We start from the raw sequence: 19472 nt of genomic DNA, 5'->3' as shown, positions 1-19472 counted from the left end.
CAAGTCTGGTTAACTCCTTTGTCATAGTGTTCTTGGGCTGTTATAACAAGATACCAGAGATGAGGCAACTTAACGTGTTTCTCACAGTCCTGGAGGCTGGGAAGTCCAGGATCAAGGTGCCAGCCAGATCAGTTCCTGGCGAAGTCTAACCTGCCACCTTTTCTCTGTGTTTGAATAGGGCAGAGAGAGAGAACTACAATGTCTCCTCCTGTTCTTACAAGGGCACTATTCCTACCCTCCTGGCCTCCCAAAGACTCCCATCTCCAAATACCACACTGGGTGCTAGGCTTCAGCATTTGAGAGGGACACAATTTAGTTCAGAGCTTCTATCTGTGGCATTATGTCCAACCTAAGTTGACTGAGTATTGATGGGAGGGGGCGGGGGGGAGTCACCAGCTAATAGGTGTTTCCAATCTTGGCCTTACACCAGCCCTTCTCTGTACCTATTTAATTCTTTGTATCATGACTCCCTGTCAAGTCCCCTACAGTAGCTATTTCAAATTTTATTCCATTCTTTATCCTTCATAGCATCCTTCCTGCCCTCAGCAGACAACCTTAATCCTTAATTTCCTGAGATGACACAGGCTATGAAGCACAACCCCCTTCAGTACCCTTTCTGTCTCAGGAAGAGTCATCTCCAGCTAAGGCAAATTCTTTATCTCCTCTCTTACTCTTCAGCCCCCTAAATGGAGCTCCTGCTAAGTTCTATTTTCAGAACCTCTTCTGTGTTATGAGTGGCTGCCCATTCAAACCTTTCTCCAGGCCGTTGGGGGGTGGAGCGTTGGTAATGTCTTAAGCATCCACCCTCTGAGGGGCACTGTGCCAGGCATGCAGAGTCGCGGCGTGGAGATGACTGCCACCCACCCGCCATAACTAGGCAAGCTGCGAATGATGCGTTGAGATAAAAAGCAGCATATCTTCCTGCAGTTTCAGAAGAGTATGAGCCAGACTTTGACGAAGTTACACTTAATGTTCTTCCATAAATGTGCAGATTTACTTCATTCCCTTAAAGGCACCCTAGTATCCCTATGGTCGTGTATTCAACGTGGTCTCTGTCAACAGACAATTCGTTTTGTTATCTTTGGCCGTTATGAACAGTGCTGCAGGGAGCGCCCCCGAACCTGTCTTCGCTTACGACTGCGGGCATTTTCGCAGTATGAATTCCTAGAAGTGTTACTGTTGAGTGGAGGGCGTGCGCACGTTCTGCCAATTCCCGCCCGCGCCTGGCTGGCCCCGGTGCGCTTACGGCCGGTGGGGAGTGTAGAACGTGCGGCCCAGAGCCGCGGCGGCCTCCGGGCGACAGGCGGCGCTGTAAGCGCGAGGCGGCGGCGGTGGCGGCGCGGGCCGCGCTGGTCCACTTCCGGCGGCGCGGGCCGCGCTGGTCCACTTCCGGCGGCGGCGGCGCCGAGTCCCAGCGGGCGGCGGGCCGGGGGGCGCCATGCCGTATGCCAACCAGCCCACCGTGCGGATCACCGAGCTTACCGACGAGAATGTCAAGTTCATCATCGAGAACACGGACCTGGCGTAAGGCCCCGAGGGAGGAGGCGGGCGGCTGCGGAGCGCGGGGGGCTGGAGCCCGGGCCGGGCCGCAGAGCGGGGCGTCCGCCTTGGCAGGGGTGGGCGCGGGGTGTCGGCGTCGAGGCTGCGGCGCGCTCACGCCGCTTTTTTTGCATCCCTCAGGGTGGCCAACTCCATCCGGAGGGTCTTCATCGCCGAGGTGCCCATAATAGGTAAGCGAAAGCCGCCTGTCGTGGCCAGCCCCCTCCGCACACCTCGGGCCCTGCCCCCAGCCCTTGGTTAGGGCCGGGGTTGGGGCGGCGCGGCGGTGGCTCTGAGAACACAACAGTGCTGGGCATTCGCTCGGACCCTGTACCCTTGGCCCGGGGCCGCTAGGGTCCACTCCTAACGTACGGATCGGCGCAGAGTGGACGGCAGTCTGCGTACTCGGGTGTGAATCCGTCCCGTCTGCTGCACGTAGGGAACGTAGAAGCGCCAGGCAGTGTGCTAGGAACTGGGGACCCAGAGCTGCATAGCGCGGGGTTCTTGCCCTTGTGGAGCGCACGGTGAAGTTGCAGGGCAGAGGCGAATCCACAGATGACACGACTGTGGGACAGATGTGCATCAGCAAGCAGTTCAGGAGAAGTATGACTGCAGCGCTTGCGGTGTTTGGAGGAACGAAGATCTGCTTTAGTTCCAGCAACCCTACCTCGGGTGTTCTTTATGTGTATAAATATTACAAGTATTTTCTGAATGTTGACTCAAACTTTGGGTTGGAAAACGAAGTGTAACTTCTGGCTGCTGCACTCCCTAAGGAAATGAGCAGGCCCATTGATTGGCAAATGAAAGAACATCACAGTCTGCACTACCGTCATCCCCAGTCACTTCTTCAGCTTGGAGCTTGGAGTGCTGGTTCTCCCCCGTCCCTAGTCATTCCAAGTCTCTGGGTCTCAATTTTATCATGAGTAAAATAAGGAAGTTGTGCTTTATGATGCAGCCCTGATGTTACAAGTCTAAACGGCACTCTTCTCACAGATTCAGTTCTGCAAGTAATACTGAGCACCTGTTACATTGCAGGCCACACTGGGAAAGCCAAAGGCGTTTGAAGACCACCCTCTCTGATTTTTCAAAGCTCTGCAGTAGAGACAAGACATACACAAATACAGCACAAGGCAAAAATATGACAAATGTCTTTAGTCTGGTCAGAGTTTTGTGAGGGAGTATTAGTGTCTGTTTCGTGGAGGTCAGGCAACGCTTGGTTTATAGGAGGCTCAGAGGATCGTAACTTCCCCAAGGGAGGGTAAGGTCATGTGGGGTTGGAGGGAGTAAGAAGACAGAAAAGCTTGGCTCATGGGTCTTATCTGACTTGGGTTGGGGAAGCATTAGCGTAGGACAAAGCAGATTGGGTCCTAAATGTCTAGTCCTCTTCTGACTCCCATTCCTAGTGTCCACACCCTTTATTTGGTAGTTGGCCACTTATGAATTTGCGTATAGGTATTTTATTTATAAATGAATATGTTTTTAAGTCAAGTGTGTGTGTGGGAATACAGTCCTTACCTTTATTAGCTCGTTGCTGGTAGGAATTGAATTTGATACTTACTATGCTGTGCCCGCTGAATTCTTTAAACGTTAGTTGGTTGATAAAAAGACTTAAATTGGGTAATCTGGTCATTGCATCATAAAATGAGATATGGACCATAAGTCTGTTTTTTGTGAGATTTTCTCTATTTTAAGTGCCCATGTAGTTTGTGTTTGATTTGGTGTTGATGTGCATAGCAGACAACATGCTTCCTACAGAAATATTCAGCTCAAGGAAACATGTTCCCAATCCCATGATTAGTATCCCTTAGTATTCTCTAAGTCAGTATTTTGAGTGGGACAGCACACTCCCCCCCCTACCCTCACCCTGCACTAAATCTGAGTAGGGAAGGGAGCTGTGTTGCATGTGGATCTTGTTAAAATGCAGATCCCTTGTCCCCACTCAAGCTGCAGAATCAGCCTCTGGCTGCCTGGCCCAGGCCTCTGTAATTTAGTAAACATCAGGTGATTTTTTAAATCAGGAGAATAACTGCTGTAAGTCTTTAAATTTGGTGGCTAAACTGCATGTTTGCTTGCCTTATTTTTTAGCCATTGACTGGGTCCAAATTGATGCCAATTCCTCAGTCCTTCATGATGAGTTCATCGCTCACAGACTTGGTGAGTGCTGGGTGTTGAAAGGTGAGAGGGAGGGGGCTGTGCCGACATCAGAGGAGGAAGCCTCACTCCCATAAGGATTTCTAGGTTCTCCTTTAGGCTTGGCCATTGCCATTTGGACTTTTTTTTTTCTTTTTCTTTTTCTCTTTAATAAAGATTTTATTTACTCATGAGAGACCCAGAGAGAGAGAGAGAGAGAGGCAGGTACACACACAGGCAGAGGGAGAAGCAGGCTGCATGCAGGGAGCCTGACATGGGACTCAATCCGGGGTCTCCAGGATCACACCCTGGGCTAAAGACGGCGCTAAACTGCTCAGCCACCCAGGCTGCCCGATTTGGACTTCTTTAAAGTGCGTTTCTGTTTCTTCCAGGACTAATCCCCCTGACTAGTGATGACATTGTGGACAAGCTGCAGTATTCCCGGGTATGTTGTATGATTGGGTGGAAGGGGCAGGAAGGAAGCAGCCCTCAGAGGCATTTTCCTGACCTCTTACTTCCAGCTGGAGATCATGGAGATGTTGCCTAGAGCCTAAGCAGACACAGGGCCTCAGTTCTGACAGGCCTCAGATTGTTTAGGCTTCAGGGGCATCAGGGAGTCTCTCCAGCCACACAAGATGGGGGATATACACCAGAATACCCATTTATACTCAACAGTGGGGGCAGTGCCTTTTCAGAGTCTAATCTATTCAGACTGTTTTCCAGGGTGTCCTTCTCAGTGATAGGAGCCTGGAAGGCTAAAGAGAGTCAACAGAGGGTTGGAGAGTTTGGGGGGCGGGAGGGTGAGAACAAAGAAAGGGAGTGGGAACTGTCCCCCGTGGTAGCACCTGAGAGTCTGGAAGGCTGGCATCTGCCAGATATGTGCCTCTCCCTGTAGGTAATGCTCATTAAACATGCCCCTTCCTCGAGGGTCATGTTTGTTCCCTGATATGTTAACAGGCCTTGGACTTGGCAGGAATGGGACAGGATTAAGTTCCCTGCTTCTTTTCCCCAGTGCTGTGTTAGGTAACAGTTTGAGACTCTTCTCTCTCGGTGGCTTTGGGTGATCCTGAATCAGCGCATCATCTGATATTCCCAAGGGCATGTCATTTTTGTGGTGGTAGATTTGATATATGTTATAAATCTGTATTTTTTTTAGAGATATGTGGAGCTTACCTGACCAGTACTCTCACTCCTGTCAAACAACTTGTCATATTCTAACAATTTGCATGCAGATTTTTGTTTGTCAAAAATGAAATGTCACAAATATTGGTGAGGATAGTTGTACAACCAGTTGAGCAGTTTGGCAATGTCTTGGGTAAAAGTACCCATGCCCCATTGACCTAGTGTCCATTAAATTTTTTTCTAGTATTTAGTGAACAAAGACAGTATGGTTCCCACTCTTTTTTTGGCTTTTTCTCAAAATCTGCAGAAAAGTTAGAAACCTCAAATAATAGATCGTTATTTACTTTTCACATTTATTTATTTATTTGTTTGTTTATTTTGGTTTTTTCTCTTTTCCTTCCTCTTTTTTTTTATTTTATTTCACAATTCATGAGTCACACACACACACACACACAGGCAGAGACACAGGCAGAGGGAGAAGCGGGCTCCCTGCAGGAACCCCGACGCAGGACTTGATCCCGGGACTCCAGGATCACGCCCTGGGCCGAAAGCAGGTGCTAAACCGCTGAGCCACCCAAGGATCCCGTTTCGTGCTTCCTTAACAATTGTATCATACAGGGCAGCCCGTGTGGCTCAGCGGTTTAGTGCCGCCTTCAGCCCAGGGCGTGATCTCTCTCCTTCTCTCTCTCTCTCTCTCTCTCTCTCTCTCTCTCTCTCACACACACACACACACACACACACACAAAATCTTTAAAAAAAAAATTGTGTCCTACATGTTAGGTTTTTACAAAATGAACAGTGGAGAAATAACAAAAAACCAGCAGAGCCAGGCAGTAGGTTCAAGAGTGCTTTAATGGGGAGTGCTCCTGGGCGAGGTTCCATGACTTGGAGAGGTGGCCTAAGTCAGGGAAGTTGCTACTTTTCATCTTTAGTTGCCAGTTGTTAACATTTCGCTACATTTGCTTTATTTTTCCTATCCATGTTATTTTTGCTGAATCCTTTGGAAAAAAAGTTGCAGATACTATGACACTTCTCCCCTAACTACTTCAGCATGCTTATCTGAAGAGTAGGGATATTTTCCTAGGTGACCATGTTGTCATGCCTAAGAGTGTTAGCATTAACTTGTCATATTTGTGCACCATCCTTCTTCAGATTTTACTAGTCCCCTACATGGCCTTTTTTTTTTTAAATACACAGAGAGGGAGAGACATAGGTAGAGGGAGAAGTAGGCTCAATGCAGGGAGCCCGATGTGGGACTTGATCTGGGTCCCCAGGATCATACCGTGGGCTGAAGGCAGTGCTAAACTGCTGAGCCACCCGGGCTGCCCCTTTCCGGCTTTTTGTTTGTGGGTCAGTCATCCAGCCAAGATTAGTGCATGCATTTGGTTCTACATACTCCTCTTTAGGCTCTTAATCTCAGATTTCTCTTCTTTTGTGTTATATGTGTATGTCTTTAAAGATTTTATTTATTCATCATGAGAGATGGGGGGAGAGAGGCAAAGACAGCCCCGGGATCACGACCTGAGCCAAAGGCAGATGCTCAGGGATCCTTGGGTGGCTCCGTGGTTTAGCGCCTGCCTTTGGCCCAGGGCGTGATCCTGGAGTCCCGGGATCGAGTCCCACATCAGGCTCCCTGCATGGAGCCTGCTTCTCCCTCTGCCTGTTTCTCTGCCTCTCTCTCTGCCTCTCTCTCTCTCTCTCTCTCCCTCCCTCCCTCTCCCTCCCTCCTCTCCCTCCCCCCCCCCCCTGTGTGTGTCTCTCATGAATAAATAAATAAAATCTTAAAAAAAAAAAAAAGAAAAGCAGATGCTCAACCACTGGGCCACCCTGGCACCCTCATTTCATAGTTCTGATGAGGCTCTAGGTTGCCTTCCTGCCTCAACTGTGTATGACTACATACTATGCACATGTGGCCCCTGGTTCTCTCTCATCCTCTCAAAAGCATCAGAAGCAGGTTAGATTTTCCTGCTGGTGTGAGGGGGAGAACAGTTTGCTTGGTTACATTCCAGTAACCCTTCTTGCCCAAAGTAACACTGTAGCAGATGGTCCCTAACAGAGGAATGGGTTGTTTCCAGCATCAGTTGCTTACAGAAATATTGGTAGTTATTGGAGCTGAGTGATGGTTAGATGGTGTCAGCTTCTTAGACTTGCTCTGCTCTGGTGAATGTATGAAATTTTCCATAATGGAAAGATTTTTGTTCGTTTTTAAGAAAAGGTTAGTAGTCTAGAACTTGAAAGGTACATTTTTGTGTTGTGCCCTGGATCATTTTATTTTAAATGATGGTGACATTCCTGTACTAGTCCACTTAGTGCAGGGGAAGCTGCATTATAGAGCATGAAGGCATCCTTTTAATTAATGCCTTCGTTCTCTGAAGAAGAGCACCCTGAGGGCCAGGGTGAGATGTTAGCAGTGTCTGCCCCAGTAGTGGCCTGGCAGCTGGTGGAGGTGGAAGGAAAATGAGGGTGCCAGTCGGTATAGTTCTCTCTGAACTGGGAAGTGCCTGCATTGAGCGGCACGTGAGAGAGGTGTACCAGATGGACATGGCCCACAGAAGCTTGGAGCCAATGACCAGCCATTTTACAGATAAATTTTAAGGGTATGAGAAGCAGGAAGCTCAGGATTCACCATCTATCCATGAACTCATTCCTGCTTCTCCTCTTGCCTCTGTCAGGACTGCACATGTGAGGAGTTCTGCCCCGAGTGCTCGGTGGAGTTCACCCTTGATGTGCGGTGCAATGAAGACCAGACTCGGCACGTCACGTCTCGAGACCTCATCTCCAACAGCCCTCGGGTCATTCCGGTCAGTGTCTCACCATATCCTCTTTACCCAGGATCTTCGTTGTCCTCTTTTTGGCTCGAAATGGGCCAGATTCAGGTGGTTTCTTACAAGATGGGGATTTTCCTTGTTACCCTCTGCCTTCCTCTGAGTCTGGTGCCTAAAGAGCACTAATAATGGTGGACAGGAGCATTGTTGGTGCTGTGTGCCTGCCCGTCCTGTCACCCAAGAACCCTTTTAAAGGCCACAGTACTGTTTTGACTGAGAAGGCTGTCACCATGCTTTGAGGTAGAGGTTGGAGTCCAGCTCCAGCACAGATTTATTGCTCCCCCCCCGCCCCATTCCTAGGCATCCTGTCCCTGGTTTGGCGGGTGCTGGAAGAGGTGACTGGGGAAGTGAACAGCTAATAAATGCCTCTGTTTGGACTTCTTACAGGTGACATCCCGGAACCGAGATAATGACCCCAATGACTATGTGGAGCAGGACGGTAAGGGCCTGGAGGGAGTGTGTGAAATTTACCCAACCTGCTGTTTTGCAGGCCAGCAGAGAGGCAGAGACCCAACACAGCCTCTCATGCTGCCTGGTTTCCCTGTGGCATTCCAGGACAGAATTGAGGGGACCATGTCTCTACTGGCCCATGACTAACTTCCACTTTTCTCTGTAGACATCCTCATTGTCAAGCTGAGGAAAGGCCAGGAGCTAAGACTTCGAGCCTATGCCAAAAAGGGCTTTGGCAAGGAGCATGCTAAGTGGAACCCTACTGCAGGGGTAGCTTTTGAATATGATCCTGACAATGCCCTGAGGCACACCGTGTACCCCAAGCCCGAGGAATGGTATGTTCTTGTTGGAAGTGAAGGCAGGGTGGGTTGGTGTGGAAATGGCCCCTAGTGACCGTGTTGGGGGCAGGCTCACTGTGGATAGCACTGCCCAAAAGCAGCAGTAGCTACCTGTGCTGACCTGTATTTGACCTCAGGCCCAAGAGTGAGTACTCAGAGCTGGATGAAGATGAGTCACAGGCTCCCTACGACCCCAACGGCAAGCCAGAAAGGTAAGACCCTGGTCCGGCACCTGAAGATGAAGTGAGGAGGGAACAGATGGTGTCAACGCAGGTTCTGAGCTGGGGAGACTCTTCCCTCACATCCTGGTGCCCTCGAGCTGAGGGAGGACCGAGAACTGCAGAGCCCCATGCCCTGTGCACATCCCAAAGCCAATCATCCTCCCCCTAGTCCCCCTAGGAGGGACAGGGGGTCCCTCCTACTAGGCATTCCCCTCCACTCTGAGAGAGACGGCTCAGTCCAGAGCCAGAAATGCCTTTGTCTTATGGTGAATATCAGAATGCTGGAGCATGTGCTACCCTTCATTGGACCTTCGTGTTTCTCCTCTGTGTAGAACACATCCATTCCAGTGTTTTGAGGTTTCCCCAGTAGCTTTTTGAGGTGGCCTTGGCCTCCTTGAAGTCCTGTAATATGCATTAGGACTGCTGTTAATAAGAGGTTGGAGGTCAACTCTGGGGCAACGCTAGGTTTCAGGTGGGAAAGGAGTCCAGACCCAGAAGGGAGAGAGCACAGTCCAGGGCTGAAGCTCGGGCTAGCCAGCCTGCCTCGTGGAGAGCTCTCACCAGACTCTTCTTTGTAGGTTTTATTACAACGTGGAGTCCTGTGGCTCTCTGCGCCCTGAAACAATTGTCCTCTCAGCCCTCTCTGGATTAAAGAAGAAACTAAGTGATCTACAGACCCAGTTAAGCCACGAGATCCAGAGTGATGTACTAACCATAAACTAGCGGCAGCTCACCTGTTTCTGCAAAAAGGGGGGGATCTAGGCCAGTAGCTGGCTCTCTGTTCTCTCCAGAGATTCTTCTAGCTTCTGGAGTCTGGACAGCTGTCGCTCAGGCTGCTTGGCAAGTCATCATTATCCACTAGAAAGGTAGCGGAGGGGAAAAAGGAGTCCCCTCCCAGCCTTGCTTAGTTGTACAGATGGCCAGGGGTGCCACTGGTATCTGAGGCAGTGCAGGTTTTACTAGACTTCTAGCTTCCCTCGTTCTGCCCACTAATTACCAGTAGCATTCCAGAACATCCCTTCTAGCCCATTTTATAATGTGCTAGGGAGATGGGGGGGGAGGGGTTCTTCTGAGAACCACAGAGCTAGACTCCTCTTCTGGTCATTTGGGGTCTTTAAACCCTTTCTGTCCTGTCCAAATGTTGGGAGTTTTCACATTTGTGCGTTGGGCTTCTGGTGTTAGGATTGAGTCCTAGAACCTAGTGGTTCCCTACAAACCCTTCCAGTCTCTGCCCAGAGCCAGCGTACTGGTACTTCATTCAGATCCCCAAGTATCCCTCATTTACCTTTAAAGAATAGCGTTAGACTCTGGCTGCCCCCCAACCCCAGATAAACCCTGTATTTCATTCTCTACTCATCAGTTACGAACTTCACTGCCAGTGGCCTGATGATTTAAGTTTGGGAGTTGGGGAGTGAGGCCCTTACTGAAGGTCTGGCCTTGACTCTGTAGCCTAAAGTACTTAATCAGTCGGTGGGAGAAGCCAGGAGCAAACCAGAGATCTGGTACAGAAAGGAAGGGATATTTATTAACAGGAGTTGTCTTTTTAAAAGTTTTTATTTTTGGCAATAAAGAGCACAACATAATCTCCTTCATGCGTCATCATCGTGCCACTAACTTGAGCCAGCCAGCCCTGCCTCCTTCTCTCTCCAAGGCCTTTGGCCCCAGGCTCCCTTCTTCAGTCTAATTTATTCCTCTGGGTGGTCATGCCCTGGTCAGGTTTGGAGCTGAGCTGGCTGTGACCCCTCCCTGGATCCAGGGCTCTCCTGGAGAGGCCTCCTGCTGTATCCTGCCCCAACTTGAATAGTGGTTATTTACAACAAGATCTGTTCCCACAAATCAGAACCCTAAAGTATTAAAACAAAACAAAAACACACACACACACACACGCAACCAAAGGTTTGATGGGAATAGAAAGATAGCCCTTCTGCAAGGTAGTCAATAAATACCAGCACTAGAAAATCAATTGCTTTAATTGCATTTCAGCAGGGAGCCTCAGCACCATGTGGGGAAGAGGAAATAGGAAGGGCTCGGTTTCTGAGTGCTTTCGGCTGGCCAGAGGGTGGCCAGACAGGGCAGAGGGGCTTCCTCTGCTAGGACATCGCCTACCCTGGGTCAGTGAGAGGGGCAGCAGGCGTGCTCCCCACAGCAGTCCTGCTGCAGCCTGCCCTCTTGGGCTGGCTCTCGGGCAGGGAAGAGCTCAGGACTGGCCGTCTTCCACCTGGCTGAGGTAACCAGCACCCCTACCCCTGGGGTATCTTAGCCTACTAAGCAGGAAGGCGCCTGGGCAAAAATTACATTTTGAACCCAGATTTTCACCTGAGGTGTCAACCAGATGTCACCTCTGCTTAAAATTCCCAAGTGCAAGGCTGCCAAGTGGCACAGTGTAAGCTGCCACTCTGAGCCCAGAGGAACTGAGAAGCCACCTGCCGTCTTAGCCCCTGGCTGCCCGGGGAGAGCCAGCAGTTACAGCGCCAGCCGGGAGCTCTGCCTCCTCTGGTCCTGGCAGCTCAAGCAAGTCCTGGCAGCAGGAGGGCTGTACTATGGGGGCCAGGGAACAGCTGCCCTCACATTCAAAAACAGCCTTGACTGTGACCTGGTCAGGGGATTAAAAAATGTATATGTGGTATTGGGGAGAGAGGGGGAAAATCTCATTAATATAGAATATGTCATAAGCCATATATATTAAAATCATGAACAGTATATAGTCCCACAGTAGCTCCAGCCCCTCTCACATGCTCTGGTGGTGTGGCCAGCCCTTTGCCTTGGTCCAGCCTCACCCCTGGGGGCAGGGAAGGGACAGCTTGCTCCGTTGCTCCAGGTCTTGGCCAGCAGCCCCCTGAGGCCGTCCACAGTATGCCGCAGCCAGCTCAGCAACAGGCAGCCCCAGCAGTCCTGGGTGCGCCAGCCCGGCTGTCACGGGGCTGAGGTCCTGGCCTCGCTGCTGTCCCCCTGGCTGGGCTTTGGCTTTAGCAGGATGAATCGGTTGAGGAGGTCTGTCTCTGAGCTAGCCTGGGCTGCCCCATACCCCTCACCTGTGGACACAGAGGGCAAGTTCAGGACTCAGGTGCACGTCAGAGGACCCCTGGCCAGAGGCCTTGTCCTCCACAAAGCCTCGTGGCAGGGGAGTGGCGGACACTGCGGGGACTCACCGGCATAGCTGGAGGCCTCAGCAATATTCTGGGAGCCTGTGATGTGGTGCCAGTAGGCGCTTCGGGGCAGCATGGTAGTGGGCGTGCAGGGGTAGGAGTAATGTTCCGTGCCCTTGTTCAGCAGCTGTGGAACCAAGAAGGGGAGGGTTCCTCCCATTAGCCCTGGGGGCTGTGGCTTCCTCCCAGCCACCGGCCTGATGCCTGATCAATACCCTGCCCGCCTCTCTGTAGACCACTGGCGAACTCAGGCACTTGGCCTGTCAGCCCTCCAGCCTCCCCAGTACCCTGGACTGGCTGATGCCCATGCCTCACCCTCACGTTTTTCTCCATCTCCAGCAGGACGCGCTTGTGTTGCTCAGCAATGGCCAAGGTGGCGCTGTGGACCCGCTGGTAGATCTGTTCCCCTTCCTGGGTCTGGAAGGTGTAGAGCCCTTCACCGGCATCACACATCCTAGGGATACGAGACGCACCCAGGACATGGTCAGGCTCTCCAGCACTACAAACTCGTTCCAAAAACCCTGACCTGCTGGGGAGCAGGGGACTGTCCCACAGCCTAAACGTGCTGGGCACTTTGTGTACCAGTGATGTAAATGCTTAACAAGAATTAGCCCAGTCGTCTCTCACACCATTATGGTTTCGTCTATTAGGAATTGTCTCAAACTGTTTTGCAGATGAGGAAATAGGCACACAGATGGTCAGTAACTGAGCCAGGGATATACCGAGCATAAGCCTCGGCCTACGGGCTCCAGCACTCAAGCTATGAGGTCCCCAGGCCTCACTGTAATTCTGCGAGGATGGGTACCCTTATCACCCCCCTATTTGACAGTGAAGAAACAAAGCCTCAGTCCTCACACGCGGAGCTATACATGCCAGCGCCAGCCTTTCAGGTGAGCCCAAGCGGTTTGACTTGGTTCACAGCTGCGCTTGACCTACCTGGCATGCGCCTCAATTTCTTCATCTGTAAAAGGGGGATTTTTCCTTCCCTCTGGTTTTCTATGCTGATAAATAAGCTCCCAGCACAGTGTCGGTCACAGAGTGAATGGCAGCTGACAGCCTGACCGTGGTGGGACAGGGTGGGGAGGTGAGAGGGTCCTACCGGCCAGCCTCGAAGGTAAAGCGTGTGGCATCTCGGCCATAGCGACGCAGTGAGCAGAGGGGCCACGAGACGAGCTTCACGCGGGGGTTATGTATGTCCCAGAGGTAGATGTTCTCGTGGGTGATCTGCAGCTTGCACTCGCCGTACACATCCAGGTTGGGACAGGGCAACAGGAAGACGTTGAAGCGGTCTGGAGTGGGAGAGGAGCAGGCCTGGAGCCTCCCCAGGGAAGGACTCCTCTCCCGTCCCCCGCCCCCTGCCCCCTTGCAAGTAGCGCCGGGCCTCACCTGTCTGCTCACACTGCACTCCTGGGGCCAGGAGGTCCGGCTCTCCCAGACTGATGTCGTTGAGTCGTGAACCCAGACACTCCACAGACAGTGTCTTGTACCATTCCTCTGCCTCCAGCTCTAGAAAAAATGGTACCTCGTGCCAACCCAGGGGCCCCCTGCAGCCCACCCCATCTGCCTCAGTCTGAAGGATCCCACTGCGCAGGGCCGGGAGGGCAAGGCCAGTGGATTCTGCTGGGCCTGCTCTACCTCCTCCCGACTGGACCACTGGACCGTGACTGGCCCAGGGGAGGCTGGACGGAAGCTGGCAGCCCCAGTTCCTCACCTGAGTCACAGGTAAAGGTACGCGCTGAGTCGTCGGTGAATATGATGGCCACCGCCTGCCTCTTGGTCTCCTTGGGGAGCCGAGTGACACACTTGACGTTGCTGATCTCAGTCACCTGGGACAGCATCCACAAGGGACTGAGCCAGGCTGGAGTGCCTCCCTCTGCCTCCCCGACAGTCGTGCCACCCCCAGGAGGGTGCTCTCAGACCTTGGGACTCTGCAAACCATCACTGCTTACAGACTGGGGGAGCTGGGGCCCAGGCCCCCTAACCTTGGGGCAGCCTCGGAGGCACACTGACTTCTCATCTGGATACTTCTCCAGCCGCTGGGGCCCCTTGCTGGAGGATTTCCGGAACACCAGCCAGCACCTCCGGTAGATCTGTGGGCCAAGACAGCAGGGGGATCAGGTCTCCTGGGACCACTCCCAGCCAACATGGCCCTGAAATTACCGCTGCCTACCGCAGAGGGCAGTGCTACACAGCCTTCCCCAGAGACCCAGCCCAGGAGAAAACCTGGGGATGGCTGACACCAGCAGGGACTCCTCCTCCCAAATTGAGAAAGCAAGTGTTTCTTTAAGGGCTCTGAGAAAGGCCGTTCTGCAAAGGGTGCTCTCAATCACCCTGTGCTGTGTGCTCAGCTCTAGGCTTTATAATATAAATAGCCAACATCTATTGAGTGCTTCCCATTTGTGCTTACTAACACTTCACAGTTAACCTCAGGGTCACTCTTGAGATTGGTTTATCATCTGCACTTTACAGATAGGGAAACTGAGGCACCGAGAAGTAACAGCTGATAAAAAGGGTGGTGCCAGTATTTTTAAAAAGCTGGCTAGGCCCAGAGTTGGTACTTGGAGCCCACTGCATGAACATCCTGCCCAGGACTCGGCCGGCAGTGCCAGCCACAACAGAGGGAGTGTCCCCGGACAGGGACTACTACCCTGCATGTGCTCGCAGCCTGTATATCACCCCAGCCCCTGTTCTCAGAGCTGGCTGGTGGCTCTTGATGTGGGTGATACCTCCTCATTCTCTGACACCCTGTAGTGTAGGGGGCCAGGATCAGTTCCTTGTTCCAGTTGGAAACCAGAGGTTCCCAGAGTAAAAGGGCAGAGCCAAGAACCTGGGTTTACCCCAGAGCACGGTGCCTTCCCAGGCGAGGTTCCCTCCTGTCCAACCACTGCCAATGACCAAGTGCCTGAAGCCACCTAAATTCTCTGTAGCTTCATGCACTCCTGATAGGCAAGGAGCCAGGGTGCAGGAAGCCGACTAGGCTCTAGGTCTGGCTAGTCAGACCCCTCGAGGGGTGGCCTAGCCACCTGCCCAGACTGCTGGCTCTCCCCCACCCCTTCCTCCGTCCCAGGCTCACTTCCAGCCCAGAGTCTGGCTGGGATGTACCTACTGTCAGCACTGCAGAAGCCTTGCAGAGCCCACTCCTAAGCAATCTCTGTACAACATCTTGCTGGCAAACAGGGAGACTGAGGGGTGCCAGGGCAGAGTGGACAAAGCAAGGAGGACGCAGAGCCCCAAGCTTGCAGCCCCTCCACATCCTGCTCTGCTGTGCGGGCATCAGGTCCTGAGCAGGCAGGGCCCCAGACTTGGTGGACCTAGGCAGTCCCCATCCCAAGAAGCCTCTCAGAACCAGGACATGAATGGGTCCTATCTGGGACTCTAAGAGGCATCTCTGCCCCCCTACCCATGGCCCTGGCTCTGTCCCTGGCCTGTCTACCTAAACCACAGCAGGCCTCAGCTCTCACCTGGGGAGCTCTTTTAGGATAGAAACTGTGTTTTCCTCTCAGAATCTTCCCTCCCATCCTGGTAACCTTGTTAGCACAGCTCTGCTGAACAAGTGAATGACCATACGAAGAGACCGTGAATGAATGGATGGATGGATGGATGGATGGATGAGTGAATGAAGGTGGCCGACCCAGATCCGCCCTCCCAGCTTGGGCTCCATGCAGCCTGCAGTGTTGGGGCAGAAGGCCCAGGGGCCTGAGCACCCTGGTTGCCTGGTTACAGACACACACACACACACACATACGCACACGCACAGCCCCAGGGAGCCACTGTGCTCAAGAGCCCTCCTTCCCCACTTTCTCATGGTCTTTGATCAGCACTTCAGAAACAGAAACACTGCTACAGCTCCGCCAGAGGAAGGCGCGGGTAGGTAGGAGGGTCTACTCCCCATCTCTCCCAGCCCCTCCCAGCTCACCTTTGTGAGCTGAGACAAGAATGGCTGCCCTGGGACAAGAACCACCTGGTGCTTGAGATCCTCATATCAGACCTGCAGCCGGGAGCTGAATCCTCGGGACCCAGGAGGACCTAAACCAGAGCGACTACCCCCAGCTCCCAGCCATTCCCTCGGGCTGTACCCACCTGTAGGCCACTTGGTTCTCAGGTCTCCTCCTAGAATCAAACCCATGTAGCTGCCTCTAGGGCTCACCTTTCTTGTAAGCTCTGCCATGTATGGAGCCTTGGCTCAGGTGGACCCTGGGGACTGCTAGACCCAGGCCCGTGGGAACAAGGAGCCATACTAGGAGCTGGGCCCTAGCTTCACCTCTCCTTGTTCTGTGCTCCAAGCGGGCTCCATCCCTCTCTCAGGACAATAGCAGGGTGGCTGATGCCCACCACGGGCCCGGTCTCTTGGGCTGGAACATACTCCACAGGGCCCTGCAGGGCCATAGGGGGTGAGGGGGCAAGAACCACCCTGCTTCAGTCTGGTGTCTGGGCAGGGAAGCCCTATCAGAACCCTAGTCCTCCCCCACCCCACTCAGGCTGAGCCAGGAAGCCTCAGAAGTCTGATCTCACCCCACCCCCATCAGGGCAATGGGGGAGGGGAGGAAGCTACAGATCGGAGACCGGGCCAAACCCCAGACTTGGGCCCCCTCCATCAGGAGGGTTACCTTCTTGCTGGGGAGGGTGCAGCTACCAAGACCCCTCGCTGGAGGTGGGGGAGGGTCGGCAGGGGAACAGAGGCAGCTCTTGGTCCAGCTCACCGAGGTCATTAAGTGGGTCCCTGGAGGGCCTGCCCATACCCTCTTGGGGTGGGGGGATCATCCTCACCAGGAGCAGGCTGTGAGAGGGTACATGCCCACATAGGGGTGTCTCAGGCCTTGTTCCCACAGACCCCAGCTCTGGGTCAGGCGCCCGGCCAGCAGGGAGCCACGGCCAGCCAACAACTTGGAGGAAAGCAGCCTGTCCCAGAGCCACAGGCCATCCTGGCCTAAGTTTTCATCCATGAACCCCAAGAACACCAGCTTCTGCGCACCCTGTGCCCTCCCACCACTGCCCGGCCCCACCGCCGACCACTGTCCCCTCCACTCTTTCAACAGGGAAAGCGACAAGCAAGATAAATACCCAAGGACCTGGACACAGGGAGCAACGGAGGCCGGGGAGACGAGGTACTTAAAAGGACAGAGGCCAGGGGAGGGGAGGCCAGGGGAGGGGAGAGGTGGGTCTGGGGCTCAGACGCCCGCACGGCCACAACTTCAACAATGGCAGGGATGTCGCTGGTCGTCGGCAGCCGCCGCGGCCGGGCTCCCGGGCTCGGGCAGCCCGCAGGGCTCGGGTGCGGGGGGCGCGGGAGGCACGTGCCGGGCAGCCCGGGTCGGCCCGACCGTAAGTGCGCGACACCGCCCGGGGGACACCCCGCCCCCGCCTGGCGGCTCACCCCCAGCTTCCTGCTCTTCATCCTCACGTAGCCTTGCTTGACGATGTCGTTGAAGTTGGTCGCCATGGCCTCCCCCCCGCGGTCCCCGGGGCGCCGGGCCGGCGCGGGGAGGGCCGCCCGGGTGGCCGGCTCCGGAGCCTCCTGTCACCTGTTCCGACGCTCCGTCGCGGGCCGGCGGCGCTCCTCACCTCGCCCGCCTCAGCATTGTTCTAGCGGCTCCTGTGCCCGGCGCCTGCTGGAAATAAAAATGACAGGGAGACTAGACAGTGACATCTTTCTCTTCCCCTGGCTGTCTTCGCTCTTTTCTCCTTCCTCTTCCCACACTCCTCCCCCTCCCCCGCCCGCCTTCCTCCCCTTCCCTCCCCACCCCGGGACGCCAGAACCATTCAGGAAAACCGAGGTGGAGGCGGCAGGAGAAAATGGTCCAGCCCAGTCCCCTCCCTCAGGCCGGGGCTGGCGGTTAACCCCTTCCTGGGAGGCCTGGCGCGGGCTCCAGGGGCCGCGGGCCGCCCCAGCTCCCGTTACAGCTCTGCAGTGACCGGGGGGGACCGGCCCAGAGCCAGGCCCCCCTCGCAGGAGCCTCCCGGCGCAGCCTTCCAAGAGGGGGAGGAGGGGGATCCCGGGAGACGGCACAGTCTGGTGTCCGAGTGAAGCCCAGGCTTCCCGAGGTGCAGGACAAGTCGCCGTGTCAGTCTCAGCAGAAGCCCCCCCATCCCTACGCCCCACCCCGTTCTCCACCTGGTCCTCTCCAGCCCCGGGTGCGGGGGGAGGCCGAGACTCAAGCCCCCTGGGCCCTCCTCCGGGCCCTGGAACTCTTCAGCAGCTCCTCTGGGTGCCGCTTCCTGGGTGGGAGGGCAGAGTCCGGCGGGGCGGGCCCCCAGATAAGCCTGAGGAATGTGCTGGGCCGGCTGGAGGTGGCCACCGGGGAAGCAGTCACCTCGCCCTGGCCCTGGTGCTAGGAAAACCGGCTGGTCGCGTGAGCGCCGGCCAGGCCACCCAGTGCCCCATGTCCTGAGCACGGGCAGGAGTTAACTACCGAGAGAACCAGCCGTCACCTGGCCCCGGGGTAGAGGACACAGCCAGAGAGCTGTGAGGAGCACCAAGGCGAAGTCATTACCCAGCAGGAAATGGGGGTGCCAGCAGGGCTACTCAGAATCAGGCATATGAACAGCTGAGACTCAGACTGGACTGGGGGTGGGGTCTCAGCAATGACGCAGTCCAACACCCATTCTACAGATGGGGAAAATAAAGTTGCCCGGAAAGGATAAGCAGCATGGCTGAGGTCACAGAGCAAGTCTAAGGCACAGCCAACAATGAGGAGTTTTAGAGCAGTGCTGCAGGCAGGCCCCGGGAGGGGGCTGGGGGGTGAGGAGGTGAGGAGGTGAGGGGGTGGGGCAGTTGGGGGGGAATGTCCTGTGCTGCCGACCACCACCTAAGCCCTCTCTGCCATCCAGGCTCAGCGACAGGGCTTTGCCGGCAACAGGGTCCATGCACCCCACCCCCGCCCGTGTCTCCAGGATTGCTAGGTGGGAACGGGGCAGCATTTTTGGGGTCAGCTGGGCATCTGTGCCGCCAGGATGAAGCCCTGGGGCAGGCATGCTGCTGGATCTGCCAGCAACGTGGCATTAATTACTCTCCTGGAGGACTGTCTATTGAATCCCTAACAAGGAACAGATGGGCCTACCCCAGTGGGCACACACAGATGGGGGGATGGGGGGTGCTCCCCTGTCCTCCCTGAACCTGACAGTCTCTTCAGCACATCCTCAGCTGCCTCCCGGCCTGCTCATTCTCTGTCCAGACCCTCCCAGGTGGGACACCCAAGTGCTCTGCCTTCTTCCCATAAAGGCTGGCCTGGGGTCCCTGCCCCAGCACTGACCCCAAACAGCCCTGCGGCACCTGGGCTCTGGCGGTGCGAGACGAGTAAGGTCTCCCCGCTCTGACTCTGCCTGCCCACGGGCTGCCCTGCCCCCACAGCAAGGGCCACCTCCATAAAATTGCCCTCCAAGACCGCAGCAGGCTGGCCACTCACAAGGCAGCAGGCTGCCCGGTGGGTTCCCTCAAGGCAGTGGGAGGCGGCACAGCCAGGAATGTGAATCTAGCGGGCTGCTGGTTCTGGGCACCTACTTCACTCCCCCGTGCCTCAGTTTCCCCAGCAGTAAAAAAATGAGAATAAATCCACCTACTTTAAATGAGGAAATAAATCCATGGGCCCCTGTCTGCCCTCTTGAGCCCTAGAGCTTCTGCCTCGAAAACTAAGGTTATTTTTATTTCAAAGGCTGTGAACGCACCATAACCAAGCCTTCCACCTGCCCAGTGCGGGCCTCTGG

The 19472-nt window shown here is 54.5% G+C and overlaps 2 protein-coding genes across 3 annotated transcripts; one reads left to right on the top strand and one right to left on the bottom strand.

Moving 5' to 3' along the window:
* The first annotated feature begins 1371 nt into the window (after nucleotides 1-1371).
* POLR2C (RNA polymerase II subunit C) lies at nucleotides 1372-10212 on the top strand. The gene is made up of 9 exons (XM_077898321.1): nucleotides 1372-1524; nucleotides 1681-1730; nucleotides 3625-3693; nucleotides 4062-4114; nucleotides 7464-7592; nucleotides 8004-8055; nucleotides 8233-8401; nucleotides 8542-8616; nucleotides 9204-10212. Exons 1-9 carry the CDS (start codon nucleotides 1439-1441, stop codon nucleotides 9346-9348), a joined length of 828 nt encoding a protein of 275 aa, XP_077754447.1. The 5' UTR covers nucleotides 1372-1438; the 3' UTR covers nucleotides 9349-10212.
* On the bottom strand, nucleotides 10161-18021 carry DOK4 (docking protein 4). 2 transcript variants are annotated; one of them, XM_077898315.1, is made up of 9 exons: nucleotides 17884-18021; nucleotides 17146-17380; nucleotides 13754-13861; nucleotides 13483-13597; nucleotides 13158-13277; nucleotides 12871-13060; nucleotides 12087-12225; nucleotides 11775-11898; nucleotides 10161-11657 (listed from the first exon to the last, which is right to left on the bottom strand). In XM_077898315.1, exons 2-9 carry the CDS (start codon nucleotides 17209-17211, stop codon nucleotides 11539-11541), a joined length of 981 nt encoding a protein of 326 aa, XP_077754441.1. In that variant the 5' UTR covers nucleotides 17212-17380; nucleotides 17884-18021; the 3' UTR covers nucleotides 10161-11538. The 2 variants fall into 2 exon arrangements, with proteins under 2 accessions (XP_077754441.1, XP_077754440.1); XM_077898314.1 differs by lacking the exons at nucleotides 17146-17380; nucleotides 17884-18021 and adding an exon at nucleotides 15233-15304.
* Nucleotides 18022-19472: the final 1451 nt, after the last annotated feature.

The sequence above is a fragment of the Canis aureus genome, chromosome 5 (assembly GCF_053574225.1).
Source record: "Canis aureus isolate CA01 chromosome 5, VMU_Caureus_v.1.0, whole genome shotgun sequence".
NCBI lineage: Eukaryota > Metazoa > Chordata > Mammalia > Carnivora > Canidae > Canis > Canis aureus.
Note: the sequence above shows the minus strand (reverse complement) of the source record. Positions and strands in the feature narration are given on the sequence as shown.